Raw genomic sequence first — 21,366 nt, 5'->3', positions numbered from 1 at the left:
GATAATGGCACAAGACAGCTGTTATGACAATTGTAATGGGTAACTCTCAAGACTTAGACATCCACTACCACCACCTTGCATACGCAACATGAGTTTTGGCCACATTGTTGATTTCAGGAGCATCTAATGCAGAAATAAAAAAGTGTGCAATAATGATTGTTGTAATTAAAGTACACAAAACCTTAATGTACTTTAGGATTTCTATTATTTTGTAATATCCAAATAAATTTCCCATTCCACATAAAAAGCACAAATCAAATTTTTTGTGAAACAAACAATGGCCTCAGAATAAATGTGAGAATTGTAAACAGGATGTTTTTAATGACACTATGGTGAAATGTTTATTAGAAATTAATTATTGTGAAATGTTTGTAGAAATTAATTAATAATGGTTGCTTTCACCTGTAAACACCAAAGATGAGTTCCACACCGTTTCAACGTGTCCTGCTTGACAGTTCCAGGGATATTTTGTTAAGGGTCATACCACGACTGTCTGCCATTTGATACACCTATGAGCAGAGCTCATAAAACACAGAACAGTCTCAAGACATGTTTATCCTTGTGAAACATCGCTCTTCTGTGGAATGGACTGGTCATTAAAGGATATCATTTCCATGACAGTCAGCAGTTAGACTGAGAGTTTTAAATGGACAGACATCTAGTTCAAAGTATAGAAATATGGAGGTGCATAACTAGATCCAGAAGTATTCAAAAGATTAATTATTTTGCTTGTATTCACCTTTTTAAAAAATATATTTGCAAATTACCATCACAAACATTATAATCTTAGGAGCTGGATAACTGTTTGTGCAAAAAAAAAAAAAAAAAGCTTGTACATAGACACATAAATATGTTGTATAAATACTGTGAGGTATAATATAAAAAAATAGCTATTTTGTAAAATCACTGAGGATAACTATGCAAATCCTCCTGTGAAGCAATTTTAGTACAATTATCTTTATGAAATCCACACCAGACTTCAGACGCCCTGAAAATGTCTTGTGATTGGCTCATTCAGCCCATGTGATGTTCATGATGACTGGAATGCTCGTCAAAGTCAAAGAGAAAACTTGTTATTTCAGCAAACCAGCTCTTTCCCAGCTTGTCTTTTTTGCAAGATTAGTCTATGTTTAAGACAGTACTGGTCTATCCGAATCGAAACTTCGGCCAGTACTTGACTATTGGTCGATTCTTCTTTCCAGTGTTGACTGTGACTTTTGGTATAGAGGGCTTTGATGGATGCGGAGGTGGTTGTTTTTCCTGCTCTTTGTCTGTTATTGAGAATCCTTGCTCAGTCTTTTCATGTAGGTTCATCCTCGGCAGAAAATGTGTAGACATGTGTTGTGACTTCACTCTTGGACTGGACCCCATTTTTGCTTTACCTCTCTTATTAAGTGCCACAAACCACTCTCTGCCAGTGCGATGGTTCCTGTGGATCACTGAGGCGTACGTGTTGTAGCTGTTCTCCTGAAACCGCTCCCTGAACTTACAGTCATCTGTAAAGCTCTCCTGGGGAAAAGGACAGGAAAAGGGGGGGAAAATCATACAAAGATAGAAAATCAACAAGTTGTTCAGCCTGATACTGATACGCCTGTGCATGTTAATGGTTATGTGAATTTATCTTAAATCTTGGCATTTAACATAGACATGCAGTGAGTGATACTAGATCCCTCTGATGATCTTTGTTTGTACTTCAGCTGGAGTCCAGCTGCAATGGTGTTTATTTAGTGTAAAGTTTCCTCATATATTTGTATATCTTACTTTCAAATTAGATCACTTTTTTACACTTATACTGCGTTTTCTAGCCTTTTTCTGTATGTTATCCAGTATATTTTTGAGTGTGTGCAAACAGATAAAATAAAATCAAGTATGATTGCATAATTCACCATAGAAATAATTCACTCTTCTTAATTCAGGCTAGCAGTTTGTATTATAGTAATAAAACACAAAACACCAGAGGACATGTTCAGTGTACCAGTTCTTCTCCATCTTGTCTGTCATCAGAAGTATTGAGACAATTGCACAGACTGAGAAACAGAAAAAAAACAGACTGAATGCCTATTCTAATATTTAATATTTGTATGGATTCTTTACTGTTTTGGGCTTTGTTTTTCTGTATTGCAAGGATAGAGATGGTATCGACACCTATAAAACAAAAACAAAAAACGTACTATGTTCATACTGTATACTGTTTTAAAGGGACTATGTGTAGTTTTTTAGGTATTTTATTATCTAAAATCAATATTTTTATTCATAAATATGTCCTCAATGGTGTACAAATACCTCTGCCAATTATCTGACTTATCCTCGTAAACGAAGAATTTATCATCTTTATATACATGTGACGGGTAGGTCCACGGAGGCTTCCATGTCGTTCCGCCATCTTGAAAAACTAATAGCAGAGAGGGTCAAAAAGTACTAGGCCATCGTGTTTCCACAATGCGTTTTCGTGCATTGCACTGTTATTATTCATCCTGTTCGTTTCAAACATTCGTTTGTTCGTTGTGTCAAGTTGCAGTTTGTTTGAAATAACAAACCTGTTCACCCGAAGGAAAACTCGACGAAGTGCTATTAGAAGACATCCTGTCGTAGCTTTTTGGTACATAACAGCTACCGTAGATGCAACACGCATTTGAAAAAGCGAGGCGATGGAGAGCATAATTCGTTTGAATGCAAAATACAATTTCACCGCTAGATGGGAGAAATTCTTACACAATGTCACTTTAAATATACAGTACAAGCTAAAAAAAAAATAAGCAAGCTAAACCATTACAGCTGTGCTCAAAAGTTTATATACCCCTTGTAGACTATTAATTGAACAAATAATTTAAAAAATAAGATCATATATATGTTATTACTGTGCTGAAGAAGCTGTGCACAAGAGGTTTTTTCTTTCTTTCAAATATCCCACAAAAATATTGGATATAATAATTTACAAAATTATCCTGTTAAGAAATGTATTTAATGAATTAATATATCCTCATTGAGCATTAATGACATCTTGTGTATGAGTTCCCCTATTGTCCTGCGTGCAACATCATATACAGTGGGAAAAACATATGTGTGCAGAGAAATCAAAGAAATTGAAGGACCAGAGACTAATGCACAGCTATAACAACAGACAAACAGTCATTGATGTTTGTGGAGACGACAGCCAACTTCATGCATTATGCTGTCTTGTTGAATATATGTTAATATCAGTTATCTCAAATACTTTAGCTTTATCAAGGCAGTACTATTATGGTTATGAATGACACATTTAACAGATTCAGCAAAGGGGATATACACTCATGAGCAGACTGTACTGTATATGTAAGTGATCAGCTAGCTTATGATGCTTCAATTTTACCACAGCAATAGACAGAGCCAGAGCACATCAATAAAGCTTTAACACTTTGGGCACACAATAAGTAATTACTGAGCACACACTCTGTAGGATGCTACATTAGCAGCTGCTGGAGAGAGAACACTTTGTGGCCTGATTGAGTTAGCCCCTCATAAAGAGAGCTAATGAAAAGCAGCAAGCAGATTATAGACACTGAGCCCCAGAAAGAAGCATTGAGGGGGTTACAGAATAATTGCAAGTTTTTCTTTTATCTCCCAGTTCAAAGTCATCAAAACCGACTTTCCAATCAAAGACTGTGGTGACCGACAGAAGCAGAGCTTTGTTTGTGTGGGCTGAAAACTCATTAGGCTATGAAATAACTTTATCCTTCCAAGCCAGAGGAAAGCAGGACACATGCTTTTTCGTATAGGCAATCTATGGTTATGTATACTGTGCAAACTTGGGTATAGGGTTTCAGAAATGCAGCCATGGCCTGACATGACCAGGCATCCATTAGATCTCTAAATGTGTTGAACTATCTGAGCTTTGGTCAGATGTTAATCACATGAATTTGACCAAATCAACATTAGATAGCAGGCATGAGGCATTTGGTCTGTTTGATTTTTATTTTTGTCAGATTTTTTGTCTGTAATTGTTCCTTCAAGCTGATGGCTCTTTGTCGAATGTGACTTTAGACTTCTCTGTAGGTATATCTGATACCCAGCATTAGGGCTAGGTATTGACACAAATTTCACAATTCGATTCGATTTCAATTCACAAGCTTGCAATTCGATTCGATTTCGATTCGATTCAATTCTATATTGATTATTTTGGATATCATGTACAATACATGGCAAATTTTCTCAAGGAAACAAATCTCTTAACCAATGCTGTAAACTATGGGAGTCAGTTGTATCATTAAAATTGTTTCATTAGCCTAGTATAGCCTAATATTGAAGGTAAAGATTTACTGATTTGTATACAAAAACTTAAATTACTCTTTTATTTATTTTCTAATAATAAAGTTATATGAAATATAAACATTTAAATGGTGGCTGTCATAAAAACTTGCCAGATTTATTCAGACATGCATTAAATATTGAAGAACATAAAACAATTATAATGAATATGTATTATGGTGCAGGTGCATATATGTAGCAAAATGCTCCTCTCTAGAGTTACTTTTTCTAGCTGACTAACGAGTTCATGCCGGTCACTGGGTATGGTTTTTCTGAGGTAAATGTGATGTGACGTTTCATGACATTGTAGCCTATACTTGCTTTTCACTGACGTCTTTCCACGGTTGAAACACTGATTGAGCGATTCCATGTAACTATAAGGATTTCGACAAGTTGTACTCTATCTTTTAACACACTTTCAGATGCTCATTCTTGTTTATGTCACGCTGTAACTGGTAATATTAAGGCGGAAGAGAAGATCATGTGTGCTCGGCGCTGCTGATTCTCTTGAGCTGAGCTGCGCGCGCCAGAGCGCCAAAACGGTTATGTTTTTGAATTTCGTAAGAAAATGGACATAATTTGAAATCTGAGACTTTGTTTCATATCAATAGTAACAAAGCACAAAGATTATTGCGTTTATTGGATGGGATTTGTGCTATGTTTCATTCATTCATCAATGGAAAACAGGATGACTAATCGATTCTTGGGATTTAAGAATCGACATCGGTTCGTAAAAATCAGAATCGATTAAAATCGAGAAATCGATATTTTTTACCCAGCCCTACCCAGCATTGTCGTTGAGACCAGCTCATTTAAGTCTGAGACCAGAAGGACTTGAACTTGACTCGGACATGACTTTCTTCTGGTCTGTCACACTGAATACCTATACTTTAGTGTGCCGTAAATTATTAGGACACATAAGCCTTACCTAAAATGGTGTAAATGTGTTTGCATTATATTAAATCAAACGGCATTTATTGACACAAACACGTTTCAAGAACAACATTTCACAAAAGGAAATTTGTTAAGCATATTGTTAGAAATATTGTTCAAAATCAAGACATAGAATTTAGTCACTTTCTGGTTATCAATGTTTGTTGATCATATATATTTGTAGTTATTGTGATAACCGACACCATTACTTATTCTGCTAGGACACTTCTTTAAATGTAAGGGAAACTGCATGACTTCATACATCTAAAAAATAAATACATAAATAAATCATTGAAAGCATTTCTTAAAGGGATAGTTCACCCAAAAATGAAAATTAGGCCATGATTTGCTCACCCTGAAGTCATCCTAGGTGTATATGACATCTTCTTTCAGACGAATACAATCTGAGTTAAATGTCCTGGCTCTTCCAAGCTTCATAAACGGCAGTGAATGGCTGTATGTCTCTGGAAGTCCATCAAAGCGCACTATTCTATATTAAAGTGCTCCACGCATCTCCAGGGGTTAATAAAGGCCTTCTGAAGTGAAGTGATGCATTCGTGTAAGAAAAATATCCATATTTAAAACTTTATCGACTAAAATAACTAGCTTCCGGCAGACGGCCGTATGCATCGATTTACGCAAAAAGAGTAACACTTGAACTTGACGCACAACGTAATGACGAACGCGGTTTGTTTTTAACCACGAGAGACGTCAATTGCCATCATTACGTTGTGCGTCAAGTACAAGTTTTTAAAAAAAATATACAGTACATTTTTTAATATAACTCCGATTGTATTTGTGTGAAAGAAGAATGTCATACACACCTAGGATGGCTTCAGGGTGAGTAAATCATGGGCTAATTTTCATTTTTGGGTGAATTATCCCTTTCCCTCAAAATGAAATTTTCCTAATAATTTACTCAACCCAATGCCATCCAAGATATTCATGTCTTTCTTTCCTCAGTGGAAGAGAATATTGAAAATATTTTTTGGGGACACTGTTAAGTATTTTGTAAACAGCAGCTTATCCCAACAACTGTACACCACCACCAATATTAAGAATTGTGGCCTCACTCTCTAAAAATACATGTGGTGGGAAACTATATCATGACTTTAATGAGGGTCAGTCCCAAGTAAGAGGTCTTGCATAATTCCCAAACTCTGAAATAATAAAACTGTTCTGGTTTGCTGAAGAGTGCAGCAAAGCAGAAAATGGTGCCATTACAATATTTTCTAAACATGCCAGTCATAACTTGACCCACCATGGCTTCACAGGGGCTCTCTCCCCTAAATGTGGTAATTTGCCCCAAAAACATCTGAATGTTTGTTTGATTAGGGTACATGGTTTTTGTCTTCTGGAAGTGCCTTATGATCTTCATTTTAAACAGCAGCCAGCTGTTGAGGATACATCTTTTTATGACATTTTTTTTGGGGGGGGGGGAGGTTTTTTTTCAATCTATGTTTCAGGAGATACAAGACATCCCATATGTCTGTTGTTCGGTGTCTGAGAGCAAAAGACATTTTATTGTCAAGTCATGAACTTTACAGCTGCTGGACCTGTGTCTGTTTTCTGACAGCTTTCTTTCCGAATATTATCCACAAACAATCCTCTCTCAAGATTTCCCATGCAGCAGTGTTATACTGTTGTAGACACAGACACAAGTCATTACATCTTGGCAGTTTTAATCCCATTCATAATTGTTGTTGTATTATTCAGAGTTGTTTTTTTTTTCCTTTAGAGCATGTGAGCAAAATCAAATTTGAGGAATGATTTTCATGGAATGGGCGACGTTTGCATCTCCGTTTCCCTCTTGTTTTCTCAATGAATGCAGTGACCTCTTAAGCTTCGCAAAGATTATGTTAGTGATGGCTTGCTGGGTAGGTCACACGGCATAATGTACATCTGTCTTCCTTGCCATTATCACAGCAATAAATTGCCACTATGAAAACATTTAAATATTGAATATGACAGACAGTGCAACAAAAATCAGACGCTAAGTCATTTGATACTCCTTTGGTTAGGCCGACTTGTCTACGGAGTGAAGTGCTTGGGGTTTAAAACCCAAGCTGACAGCTATTAAATGAGCCTGTGCAACTGTAGCTGGTCTGAGGAAATGAAACCCAATTCAAGCCTGATGGAGCCGCTGCAGCTGCTTTAATTACAGATGATGTCTGCAGCAGTTTGGAGGCTAATCCTCAGATTTATAAGACTGCTTTATTATCCATCCCTTACGAGATTTTTCTAAAATTGTAAAACATTTATTTGAAGTGGGTACACATAAATACGGAACAAAAATAACTTAATTCTTTTATTCAGCAAGGATTCATTCAATTATTTTTTTGACAGTAAAGACATGTTTAATGTTACAAAAGATTAATATTTCTAATAAATACTATTCTTTTAAATTTTCGGTTCATCAAAGAATAAAAAAAAAGATCACGGTTTCCACAAAAATATTAATCAGCACAACACAGTTTTCAACCATCATGATAAGAAATGTTTCTTAAGCACCAAATAAGCATATTACAATGATTTCTGAAGGATCATGTGACACTGAAGAATGCAGTAATGATGCTGAAAATTCAGCTTTATATTAAAGGCACAATATGTAGTTATTCACCGCTAGAGTGAATAATAAAACAAAGGCGTAGCTTGATGATGCCAAGATTGAGCGTGCAATCATGGGAGTTGTTCCACCTCATAGCCGGTGGAAAAGAATCCGACGGGATTCGGGCAGAAATAATATTCATGGATGAGATTAACATTTCTGTAGTATGAAGCAGAGCAAGAGCGATTTCTAATGAGAGACGAGCGCGAGACACGGCTCGAGAGCAGAGGAACTTTTATTATGCTACAGGCACCGCTTCTGCTTCTTCAGGATGGCTTGTATTGCTAAATAGCATGCAATTAATTTTAAAACATATTGAATGATGGAGAAAATGCAGCATTACTCTTACTAAAATTAAGCTGCATCTGATTTTATGTTAGCCACTTGACAAAATAGTGTTTTTAAGGGTAAAAAGCATGGTACTTGTGGAAAATCGAGAAAACAAGCGATTCAAACAATAAGACTAACAGTGTTGAGCTATATAACAATGATTAGTTTTCTGTCTATAAATGTATCCAAGCAGTTGTTCCCTTGTCTAACAAAACATATAATATATTAAAGGGTCTTTGGTGTTTCCATGGTTTCTGCAAAATAAAACTGGAAATCGAGTGTAACACAGGTATGGAGTCATTGATAGGCGATGCAATGACATGGTCTGTGTCCTGATTAAAATTGCTTATTTCTCTGGATTTAAACATTCTCGGAAACTTCTTGGATAATGTAAGTATACAAGTCAACAAAATATATAGCACTGTTTGGATATTTTAATCCAAAACTCTTACATATTGTGCCTTTAAAATAGAAAACAGTTATTTTAAATTGTAATACCATTGTACAATATTACTGTTTAACTGTATTTTTGATGACCACAAAGACAACATAAAAAACATTAAAAAAAAGTCTTACTGAGCCCAAGGTTTTGAACGGCAGCGTGGGCTATATGTATAATTGTGTGTAGTTGTGACAGATTCTTTCTTACCAACTGACCAAGTATTACTGCTAATGAAAAATATATAACATGTGCAGGTGAAAGCTGAATAATGATAATGAATAATGATAATTGGTTGAATAGATGGGACAGATTGAGTTTAGGGTTTGTAGTGTCCCCTAGACCGATCCTTTATGATGATTTTTTTCTATCTCTGAAATTCAAGACAAATAAATAAAAGGCAGTTCCTATTATGCAAGAGTTTTAAAGCTAAAAAGGAATATAGATTATTTCATATACTGTTTATTTGTATGCATAAATCCCTATTCTTGCTGTGTGCATACAAAGTGTCCTTACTTTGCCCAACTTTGTTTTAGGGATGCACCGAATCCAGGATTCGGATTCGGATTCGGCCGAATATTGGGCTTTTTGACGGGGGTTCGGTTTCTGTCGAACCTTCAATTTTTTTTCCACCGAACCGAAGACAAGGCTTGCACTATGCGTGCTACGCTGGTAGACGTCACACATTCGTTGATTACGGGAAGATGTTTACGTAGGTTCGAGTGCACTAGAGCTGAGAATTTGAAAAAATGAAACTCGTGAGCAGGAAAAGTGTTGTTTGGCAGTACTTTGGAGCGGCTGGGACGATCTGTACCGCAGCAATAGGCTACTGAGGCAGTCACATCGGGTGCTGACGTGGAGATAAGCGTTTTTTTCAGCGAGCCTCTGATTTATCTTAAAGAGGATCATTCACCTTTCACCGGCTATCACCTGTTAATATACAGTTAAAATAACTGTAAATGAAAAATACACTGTTGTGGACATTGTTTAATTCATTAATGTGTTTACTGGAAGACAAAATGAAAAATACACTGTTGTGGACGTTGTTGAATTCATTAATGTGTTTACTGTGTTAATGGACTGAGGATGGGAGAAGGATTCGGTATTCGGATTCGGCAGAATCTTAACCAGTGGATTCGGTATTCGGCCGAACCCCAAAAAATTGGATTCGATGCATCCCTACTTTGTTTACACACATATTGATTCCCTTCCTCTTTCTTGCAAGATTATCAACTACCCCAGACTCGTTTTAATCTGCTTTTCCCATTAACACATGCTAATAAGCTCTGCCTTCTATCAGCCAGCCCAGACCCCTGCAAAGCCAGATTGCTCTGGAACTGCAGTGTCTCTATCCACTGCTTTGAGCTATACAAGTCTTTGTAGACAGAATTTGCAGATGCTCACAAACATCACAGTAAGCCGAGATTTCCCTCAAAAGTGTGTATGGGGAGTTTGTTCAGCACATTTGGGTTAGTTTACATCCAATTTTTTTTATTTTTTGTGGATGTATTAGTTTATATTGTATTGTATTAATATAGTGTTGGATCAGACTCACAGTTGCATGAAGCCTCCCCCTCTTGTTCATGGCTAGAAATCGGTTGCTGAAAACCCCTCGGATCCCTATAACCCCTTGAGACACGGCAAAAAGCTCCAGCACACCTACAGATTGAGAAAAACACATTGATTGCAGTGATGACTGATGACCCTTATGTCCTAAAAGAAAAGGTCAAGCAATAGTTATGTTCACACAGCAGCAGAATACAGTTGTAATTCCTGTTTGGAGTGATTCATACTGCTCCGTGAAAGAGTGACAAACGCATTCTAGAACCAAAGTGCCTCCCTGCAATTCTTAAGTGTCATAACCGCATTTTGAAAGCAAGTTCATGTGATATGTGCAGGTTATTGTGTGTCATTGAATGGCATAAGATGAGCACTGTTATTATTTGCTGTCATCACTAACGTTAGGGCTATCAACCTCTCTCATGCAATAAAAATGGCAAAGTTAAGACTTGATAAGTTTTAGGGCAGAGAAGAAAGAAAAAGATTAACTACAGTTTTAGCTGTATATCTGGCCAGACAAAAGCAGGTGGTGTTTCACAGAAAATAGCTAAAAATTCTTAAAGAAAATATGAAATGTTTATATTATATTCTGTCATCATTCAATGATATCACAGGTTAAAGAAGAGGATTGAGTACCTGTTCATACACAGACATTATTCTATACACTCCTGTCTGCTGCTGAATGTACACAACAATTTGAGTCACATCTGTTAGTAAATACATTTAATTCCAAACACTGACTGTGTGAGGTCAAGTCACATTTACTTTTATAGCCCTTTATACGATGGAAATTCTTAGCTAATGTTTCACAATAATTAACAGGAAAGAAACAGAATTAATAATGCAAACTACATTAAATATAAGACAAATTCAAATTCTGCTTGAAAGCAACTGTTAGCAAGATGATAATGTCTTTATTCAGCTCAAGTCAGTTCTGTGTTAATTCAGTGAAGATAGCCTATTTGTCAATGGTTTTTTTATTTTTATTTTGACAGGACATTAGATGTCTTTATAGTGTAAGTAAAGAATAGGGAACACTCAACAACACATACTGTAAAACACACTGACATCATAAAAACAAGCACCCAAAAAATGTGACTTCCTTGTGCCAGTCCCTATTGAAAACTAAATTGGCTAGGCTGTATTCTTTCAGGATGTTTCAGGTCAATGATATTTGCTTTTGAAATATTCTGTCTGCCATATGGGTTTAACAGCCACAGCCAAACTTATAACAATCCTTTTTGCTTTAATCTAATTTTCATCATCTGTTTTACAGTAGACCCTCTAAATAGATCATACTACGGCATGTGCACCAAGCTATTCAACCATTAACAGAAATCTAGTGTATGGCATGTTAATGATGCCACTCACTCCAGCTTTCAACTCACAAGCATTCTGATCTCAGCCACTGCACCTGTTCCCCATACCTGTAAATAAACAAGTCGCTCCAAAACAAGAGACTCCAAAGAGGAAGCAACACAGTGTATCATACATTCAGCCAGATCAATCTCCAATAACAGTTACTGTACTTGTGTTGTAATGTGCCTAAAAAGTATTTTTGAACACCTCATCAAAATAACCTGCTATGATTCTGTCAGTGGAGCTTCTCTAGTATGCAAAAATGTTTAAACATTGCAAGCCTATTATTACATTGGGTCATTGTGAATAATTAATCAGTGTTTTGCATGTAAATTAGCAGAGTGTCATTCGCATTGAGTATTGGTAAGTGTATTTATATCAGCAATAAATCAATCAGTCACTAATTTGAACTTCGCTCTCCATATAACCAAACGTCTGCAAGTCTATAAAGATATGGTAAATGATAACATACTTAACGGATTAGGTTCGTGACTCCCGTTGACTCTTCCATCGAGGTGAATCTGAAGGTGGAAACCTATTCCAACTCTACAGTACAGTCTGCCAGTCCTGCGCCCTGATACGCGCCCTTCCTCGACAAGTTGGTGCTCCAAATACGCGCGTTCAGATCCCGTCAGCACTGCAGAGCGAGGCAACTGAAAGAGGAGTAAAAGCAGGAGAGGAACGTTCATTCTTTCCAGAGAGCTGTCTGTGCGAGTGCTAGGCCACTTCCAGCATTTTGCTGTTGTTCCAGCGCTCTGAGGTAACTCGCTGTTTCACTGGTGGGCATTACCCTCGGCTGCAGGAGCTGGAGCAGATCTGCTGGCAAAGAGATATTTATATCACAAATGATCTCACTGCTTGATGCGTGCCTGAGATGTGCGGGACGCTCTCTCTCATCCTCAATTTATATAGGACGAAACATTCAAACCGCCCTGAAATCTATACATTGTTTGTTGGAGATGTAGATCCAAGCGCGTCTGTGACCAAGAACATGAATATACATATAGAAATACATAGGCTACTTTAATTAGTGCTTCAATGAAAATGAAATTTATTCGAGATGATTAAAAAGATAAATCTTTTAGAAATCTAGTTTAAAACACATGTGACAAGTTTTGAGAAATGTCTTGTGTGTTCTTGTTTTGTAATCGTTTATGATTTTGAAATAGGCCTACGTTCATAACAGTAGCTCCACATACATGTAGCCTATTTAATTTCAAGTGGTGTAATCATGAAGTAATAAGTAGCATATGAAATACAGAATACACATGAGTATTCATAACTTTTCAAGTAAGCTTTTACACATATTTTATCAAGGTAAGAATTTATACAAATTCTCGCTCTCACTCTCTCACTCTCTCTCTCTCTCTCTCTCTCTCTCTCTATATATATATATATATATATATACATATATATATATATATATATATACACAGTATATATATATATATAATTCATTTATGTGTGTATGCCTCTACATCACGATTGTTTAATTATTAGATGTATATTATTTATATAATAACTTCATGACCTTGACATTCAGTGTTAAAGAGTGGCCTCATGCGTGCTGATTTTGATTTGGTGTTCAAATGTTTTCAAAAATGATAATGTTATATAATGAAATCTCTCCATTGCTATTTTTTTTATATATTTGATAATATTAATCAAGTACTTTGCAACTGAATATTAGACTGATAAAATGTGCAGTTTCCCCACATAAAATCTAAATGACTTTTAATTTTGCAAACATAGCCTATTTATGTAAGAAGTCGGTTAGGCTATAGCCTGTATGAACAGGAATTTGTATAGGCCTTATATATTTCTGCGTCATGTCACCTGAATGACCTACATACATAGCCTACTCTTTCTACATTTTAAGAACAAGGGAACATGTATGCATTGGGTGGACACGCAAATAATGTAGGACCCTCAGGCTTGTCATTGTAAACTTGGACAATTCATTTTCAAAGTGAAAATCTTGATATTTTAAAAATGAATGGCAGGTAAAATTGTCAGCATCTCTTAAAATTCTATGTGAATTTTTCAACAATCTCTTTGAAAAGGTAAATTGTATGTTTGTACTCTTTGGTAATTGGCACAATGCCAAGCTTTTGCATGGATTCATTTCATGTAGCACATGTTAATGACAATACAGAATTAATCAAAATGTATTATTTAAATGAACAGTATGTTACAATTTCATTGGAGCCTTTGAAAGCCTCTCAGTTTCTTTTCATTGGCCCTCTAATTAAACAATAGTGATGTCGAGGCCAGTTGTTTTAATACAGCTATACCTGCTGAGAGAAAAGTACCGCACAGTGGGAATTTCACTGTTAATGTCTGAAACAGGAATTTTAATCATTTATACACAATACGGTGTTGGATAGTTAAACATAAACTTAATTTCAACATACATAGACATGCCTGTTCAAAACCTGGAAAGGTCGTCTTTGCAGTTTTATCAGTAACCAAAAACATTTGCTTTTTGTATTATGCTTCATTTCTGCCAGTAGGCATTAGTATAATTCCAGGATTCACATTCCAACCAAAAAAATGTTTTCCCACTGTAAATAGCACAATTCAAAATGTGGCCCTTCATGCCCATTTGAAAAGTGAGAGCAAACCATCTAAATGCAAGATCACTGAGGTTTTACATACTCACTTATATAGTGTTATATGGTGACATTTTGCATGTTTTATTAATATCATGGCAATTGAAGCCATTGAGAAATAGTATATACTTGCATTTCGTTGTGAACTAGTGGAGCAATTTGATGCATAGACAGCAAAGCTCATTTAAATATGCTTGGTACATGCTCCTGTTCTCTTATATGCATGAATTTCCTAATTCTATAGATTTTGCTCACAGAATCTTAAGTTACCTTTAAGACGTGACGGCAGCCTTCAGTAATTTTAAAGGAATGTGTTCTGAAAACATTACAAACTTAATCACTAGATAAATGACTGAGACATGGAGGTCTGTAATGTAGTCTCCTCTTTGTTTCACTTGCTGCAGAACATGGATTGATCACTTTAATGTAAACGGTGCAGAACTGTTTACCTCCCAAATTGTAAAGGCCATTTGTTTGTGTTGGACCCTCCAGTAACTGAAATGAGGAATTACCCCAGATGAGTATAAACACCAATGATCCTGATTGATTCATCAATGATCCTGGCTTTTAACAACTTTGTAGTATCATGCAGGTTTTTCTCTCCTGGGGAAGAGTCATTTGTTATTGTTTTGGGACAAGTGATCATTGTCTGTGAATTAAGCTTTTGAGTAACGGGGGGAGATGAGTTTTCAGGTACTGTCACAACTGACAGCGTCTGGACAGTATTAAGACTGTCTGACCCATTGATTTGGCAATGTTGGTTGTACACTAGAAAATAAGAGATTCAGTGGGGTTCTATATAACCCTAGGGTTCTTGTTCTTGACTGATATGCCAAAAGGGTGTTATCTAGGGAGACATGTGTTAAATGATTGCATTATACTTTCACAGGTTATTCAGTTTATTTCTAGTGAAAAAGTGTTCACACACGGTTTAATTCATACAATTTTAGCAAAATTTTATCAATAAAATGATCTCATGATGGGAACACCTAAAAGGTTCTACATTTACAGTATGAAGCATCTGTAGGAACCTTTCTTCTTAGCGTGTACTGCCATTTTAGTTTATCTTTATTAAAAGATTATGATTTTAGAAGTTATGTGTTTGTTATGTATTAAATGTACAGTAAATGTAACTGCAAAAGTTAAATATTAAATTAATTCTGTGACTTGCTGTGTTTTATCATATAATGTGGAAGCTATATGTGCAAATAGGAAATAACTTTTTTGTAGTGTACTATTAACAATTAAGAGATGAAAACTTCACTAAAATAGAAAATTGTTTCCTAATTTCCTGATACGTGTGATTTGTGTTGTTTTACAAGCTCTTTTACAGCCCGCTGATTTGGGAATCACTATTATTTTTAAGTCACAATGTGATGAGGGAATTTCCATTTGCTTGAGGGTGTTTCTCTGATGATTTTGAAATAACAATCAAGTTGAGTATGTGTTGTGACCTCAGAACCACTTTCTCAACCTTAGTCCTTTGCAAACGTGCCCACAGTCTATTGAAACATTCCATCGTAGCAAGGCGGAACAGGAGAGAAGGTTTTTACTCTCCGTCTTGAGGTTTCCTATAACCAAAGACATATTTTTAAGCTGTACTCTTAAGGGTCAAAGATTTTCACCCTATTCCTTCCTCCCATTCCTAAGAGTTGGAGCATGAGGCGATGTGAAAATGGCCACACATTTCAAACACGTCCTTTCAAAACAGCCCACAGATCAGCCAAGCATTTAATCTGTTATAGATCTAAACATTTGCTTTGGACAAAGTAGGCCCTCATTCATTTATGGAAAGCCAGCGCTGTGTTTTTGCAAAGTGTCCGAGGGCATTTGGTGTGGAACAAAGAAGCACCTGTTCACTTGTTACAGACAGAGCTGCTTGTCAGTGCACTGAAATCGCTGACGAGACGCTGTCAGTGGAGAGCGATCACTACCTACTGACAGATTTGGCCAGATTAAAGCAAGCAGGGTAAGCACCCTGAAAAAAAGTTTGGGAGTTTGCTAAGATGTTTATATATATATATATACATGTATATATATACATGTATGTATGTATATATATATATATATGTATGTAAATGTGATGTGATTTGTTAATTCTCTAAAACCTTTATTTAACTGACAAATGTAACACACTCCAAAAAATTTAGGGCAGAGGCATGTTTACCACTCTGTCACATCACCTTTCCTTTTAATTACACTTTTTAATCATTTGGGAATTGAGGATACTAATTGTTGCTAGCCTGGCATACCAGACCTACATCAAGATGTTAGGTCTGGGAACTCTCCATTGGCATGCCTCATTCCGAGGGGCGGGATAAACGGTTGTCTTTCAGCGCTACAACCAAGCAGAGCAACGAAGAAGGTGACGTAGTCAGAGTCAGAGCAAAGCCGTTCTTTGTTCTTGTTTCAAAGAATAGTTTAACTTCAAATCCTCCTGAGTCGCGGCCAAAGCCGAATCGAAAGACCGCTGTTCTCCAGCAGCAGCAGCCATTCTTTTCAAGTAGCAGTGAACCATCGTAGCTCTGTCGTCATTATGTTAAGCCCGCCCGCTGACTCTATACACAATCTGATTGGCCTGACCAGTTTTAATTTTTTCCTGCTCGAAAGTCAACGGAGAGTTGCTAGACTACACTTGCTGCAAAATAATTTTTGCTGCCGCTAGGGTGCGTCTAGATTTCTAGGCTAAATTGTTGCAGTTTTGCAAGTGGAATTTTTACCCAATCTCACCTGATATAAGACATCTTCTCTACACTCCGTAGTCGTCGTTTTCTGATTCTCCTTTTCATGATGGCCATACATTTTCAATAAGAGACAGATCTGGACTGCAGGCAGTCAAGGACATCCACTCTGGTGTAGAGAAACCTTGTGGCACATGCAGAATGAAGCCTGACATTGTCTTAATTCCCAGAAAACCATCTTGATGTCAGTATATGTCTCTCTCTGTAGAATCCCAATATATGCCTCCATGTTGATGGCACCTTCACACATGCAAGTCACCCATGCCGTTTGCACTGATGCACTGAAATACCAGGACAGATGTTTTCTTTTGCACCTGTCGCAGATAAAAGTTTGGATGGTCCGTTTCGTCTTTGGGACTGAGAACTCTGTCTGTTTTTCCCCAAAACAAGCTGAAACATGGACTCATCTGACCACAGCACACATTTCCACTGTCTTTTAGACCATCTGAGATGAGCTCGGGCACAGAGAACTCGGCAGCATCTCTGCATAGAACTGAATTATAGCTTTCTACTTGAGTAACAGAAATTCAAGTTGCATTTCTTGATGCAGAATCAGACTGTGTTTGGAAAACAGTTTTCCAAAGTATACTCCTGAGCACACGTGTCTATATTTCACAAAGTAGCATGATGGTTTCTCATGCAGTGCCATCTGAGGGCTCAAATGTGACGCACATTCAATGGAGGTCTCCTGCCTTGCTCTACATGTACTGAGATTTCTCTGGATTCCTTTAATCTTTTCACAATATTATGTATGGTAGATGGTGGAAGACATAAATTGTTTGCAATCTTGTAGTGAGAAATGTGATTTTTGAATTGTTTGACAGTTCTCTCATGAAATATGGCATAAAGTGGTGAGTCATGACGCATGACGCATCTTTGCTTGCAAAGACAGAGAAGCTCCTTTTACACCAATCACAATACCCTCACCTATTACCAATTCACCTGCAAATTGTGGACTGTTTAAAAAACAGTTTAACTTGGATATTAGTAATCTTTTAACTTTTACTTTGCCTCTGTCCCAACTTTTTTGTTGTGTTGCACCCATCAAGTTCAAAATTTGTTTATATTTACAAAATACAATAATGTTGGTCAGTGAAAACATGTGAAAACTTGTCTTTCAATTTTTTTTTTCAGTTAAAAAAAGGTTCTAGAGAATTAACAAATTTATGGATTTTATATCATTTTTACAAAATGCCCAACTTTTCTGGAAAATGGGGTTTTCATTTATACTGTGTATATATATATATATATATTTTTTTTATATATATATATATTTATATATATTTATATATATTTAATATACATTATTTATACTTTACTTACACACAATACATTATTTTGTCCTTAAAAATTGTATCTAGAGAATGTCCAGACTGGTTTGAGCTGAAAGAAAAGCAACAGCTCAAGTAACCACGCATTACTTGGAACATTGAAGCAGATGGGATACAGCAGCAGAAGACCACACCAGGTGCCACTCCTGGCTCACCAAAATATTGTTAGTTTTTCCTATCTTCTATTGTGCTATGAATCACAAAAGAAGATATTTTGAACAATTTCTCCGGGTTTTTTAGAAGATTGGAAAAACACTGCCTGGTATGATGTCTCGGTTTCTGCTGCAACATTCAGATGGCAGGGTCAGAATTTGGCGTAAACAATATGAAAGCATGGATCCACCCTGCCCTGTATCAACGGTTCAGGCTGGTGGTGTAATGGTTTGTGGGATATTTTCTTTGGTCTCTTAGTACCAACTGAGCATTGTTTAAACGCCTCAGCCTGACTGAGTTGCTGACCATGCCCATCTTCTGAGGGCTACTTCCAGCAAGATAATGCGCCATGTCACAAGGCTCAATCATCATCAAACTAATTGTTTGAACATGACAATGAGTTCACTATATTCAAATGTCCTCCACAGTCACCAGATCTCAATCTATAATAGAGCAAATTTGTGATGCGGAAAAACGGTAGATTCACATTATGGATGTGCAGCTGACAAACCGGCAGCGACTGCTTGATGCATATCAAAATGGACCAAATCTCCAGCACCTTGTTGAATCTATGCTTCAAAGAATTAAGGCAGTTCTGAAGGCAAAAGAGGTCCTACCTGGTGCCAGTACCTAATAAAGTTGCCAGTGAGTGTATAACTGTTTCGTACAAGGAAAAAAAACATAATTTATCCTTTTTATCTGGAGGTTAGAAAATTTTAACAGTATAACATGAATGTATCACATTCTATTTGTCTTTTTAACAAAAATACCAATTTCGTTTTTAGTAACACGTATACACTGATGGGAGCTAATTCATAATTGACTTCATATTTGAGCTTGTCTCTTATTTACCACCAACTGTGTAGTCTCTGAAAAACCTAAAATGTTCAACAACAGCCCTTTTTATGGAAGTAAAATAATGTCAAATGTTTTTGAAATAAAAAGCCTGTTGAATTGCACTACTTGAAAAAAAATAGGCATTGCATTAACCATGCTTGCATTTTAATGCATTGTATTTTTAGGGCTTGCATTTTTAATGGGCTGAAATTCAACATGGTGGAATATTTAAGCTGTGAATATTTCAATTAAAAACATTTCAAACACATTTTCATTATTAAAAATTCAATAATCCATATTCACCCTTCATATTTCACTTCCAAAATATTCTAACTGTTTAAAAATACAACCTATAATATTCAACAGGCAATTATCGGTCCATTTTATTTCGCTTTGCAAATTCGCTTCTACAAATTCAGTGGTTCAAATTCGACAGTAAATTCAACATTGACGTCCAGGAACTGCAGGAAAAGCAGTAGATTGCCGAGCATAATCTCCATCTGCTGTTAGTCGACCTCACCATCAGATGGTGCACAAGCCCTTGTTGTTGACGAAGACATTCATTCATAAAATGGAAATGATTATATGTGACAGTATGCGGAAAAGATGATAAACACACAAAAGCTGTGTTTATGTTTCATTCAATAACTTCATTGTTACTTTCCCTGTGTATTCTACATGTCATCAGCTTTCTCTACCATTATAATCGGTTTCCCTCAATACCTCATACTCAAGGATTCCCTTTCCGTTGGGACAAAACGCTTAACACATACAGTGATATGAAAGACCAATCTTGCACCTTATTGGGGATGTAGGCTCTAGGCTACTATATAGTCTTGGTTATATATATAGGTTGTTATATATAGGCATATATATAAAGTCCAAAAATGCCTACGTGTATTGCATTAGCTTAAACTGGGATCATAGCACTTGCATATTGTTGTCCTCCTATTGTTAGTTTAACTGTAAATCGCTTTGGATAAAAGCGTCTGCTAAATGACTAAATGTAAAATTGGCTTGACATTGGACATTCGCACATTTAGGGACCGTCTCTAAAGTTGCATACAATATTGGCATGTACGTTTCGAACTTCAATAGCAAACTTAAATTTATTTGAATAAATATCCAAAGGGTGCACATTATGCCTGACACTACATGAACACTTTTCAGTTGGTTTTATGACTGTAAGTCGTTCTATTCAAATGCTATTGAAGTTAGAAACGTGTATACCAAAGTCGTATAAACTTTAGAGAGGTCCCTAAATGTGCGAATGTCCAACACCATGCCATCTTTATGTCAGTCTATCACTGGGAAACGCTCAGCTGTGCGCGTTATTCTGAGTCCATATGCTTGCCTGTGAGTTTGGACTCTTACATCACTAGTCCATTAAAGGTTGTATCAGCGATTTCAGGCCCAAACAAAAATTATCACATTCATCTAATCTTTCCTAACGATCCGCTAGCTGCCCGCCCCATAAGCAGGCTGTCAAAAAACCAAGTCTCTGTAGGCAGCCTAGGCTCTGAGATCTGCAAACAAAACAAATGGGTACAACCACCACTCAAAATCAAAATAAACAGTGTTCTAACCAATCACCGACAAGGGCGGGTGTTGTTTGTTTTTGCGCTCGTGCACGGCGCCTGCACGCGAAGTCGGAGCTGAAGAATAAGGCAGCGTCTATCAACCCTATGTTATCAACGGACCAGATACATTTAACATGGAAGAGGCAATCCCCAAAAAGAGAAGGAGGATTAGGGCGAGGGAATACCCTCGTTTTTCGTCAAAGAAACAAATAATAATCGGGAAGGCTTTTAAACGGTGGAGAGAATTTTTTTAAATCGGACGCCGAGGTTGCACTGTTTCTTTTGGACAGGTGAGTAGCTGCTAGTGATGACTTTTTTGTATGTGAACTGTGTGTGAAAATATAATTCTTTAAAAAATATGAGTGAAGCTCGACTAAACTTGGATAGCTCTAGCGAATATCAGATTGTAGGGAGGGATTTTGTGTGTGAGATTGGCATGCTAGTGAGCGAGTTGATTCTGAGCTAACTTTGTTTGTTTGGGATCTCGCTTCAAACACAAACAGAAGTGACTTCACCCACAATCGCTGATACAACCTTTAAGCTACGTTGAGCGTTGTACAGGTCCAGCAGGGGAATCCTGAAGTATTAAGGGAAACACT

At 36.7% G+C, this 21,366-nt stretch overlaps 1 protein-coding gene across 1 annotated transcript; it reads right to left on the bottom strand.

Moving 5' to 3' along the window:
* Positions 1–995: 995 nt before the first annotated feature.
* Positions 996–12,261, bottom strand: fgf5 (fibroblast growth factor 5). Its single transcript, XM_077231008.1, has 3 exons — positions 11,986–12,261; positions 10,150–10,253; positions 996–1,509 (listed from the first exon to the last, which is right to left on the bottom strand). The coding sequence occupies exons 1-3, from the start codon at positions 12,200–12,202 to the stop codon at positions 1,147–1,149; spliced, it is 684 nt and encodes a 227-aa protein (XP_077087123.1). The 5' UTR covers positions 12,203–12,261; the 3' UTR covers positions 996–1,146.
* Positions 12,262–21,366: the final 9,105 nt, after the last annotated feature.

The sequence above is a fragment of the Siphateles boraxobius genome, unplaced genomic scaffold (assembly GCF_051911475.1).
Source record: "Siphateles boraxobius isolate OS27281-9 unplaced genomic scaffold, OSU_SipBor_1 16, whole genome shotgun sequence".
Classification (NCBI taxonomy): domain Eukaryota; kingdom Metazoa; phylum Chordata; class Actinopteri; order Cypriniformes; family Leuciscidae; genus Siphateles; species Siphateles boraxobius.
The sequence above is the reverse complement of the archived record's forward strand: the minus strand, read 5'-3'. Positions and strand labels throughout refer to the sequence as shown.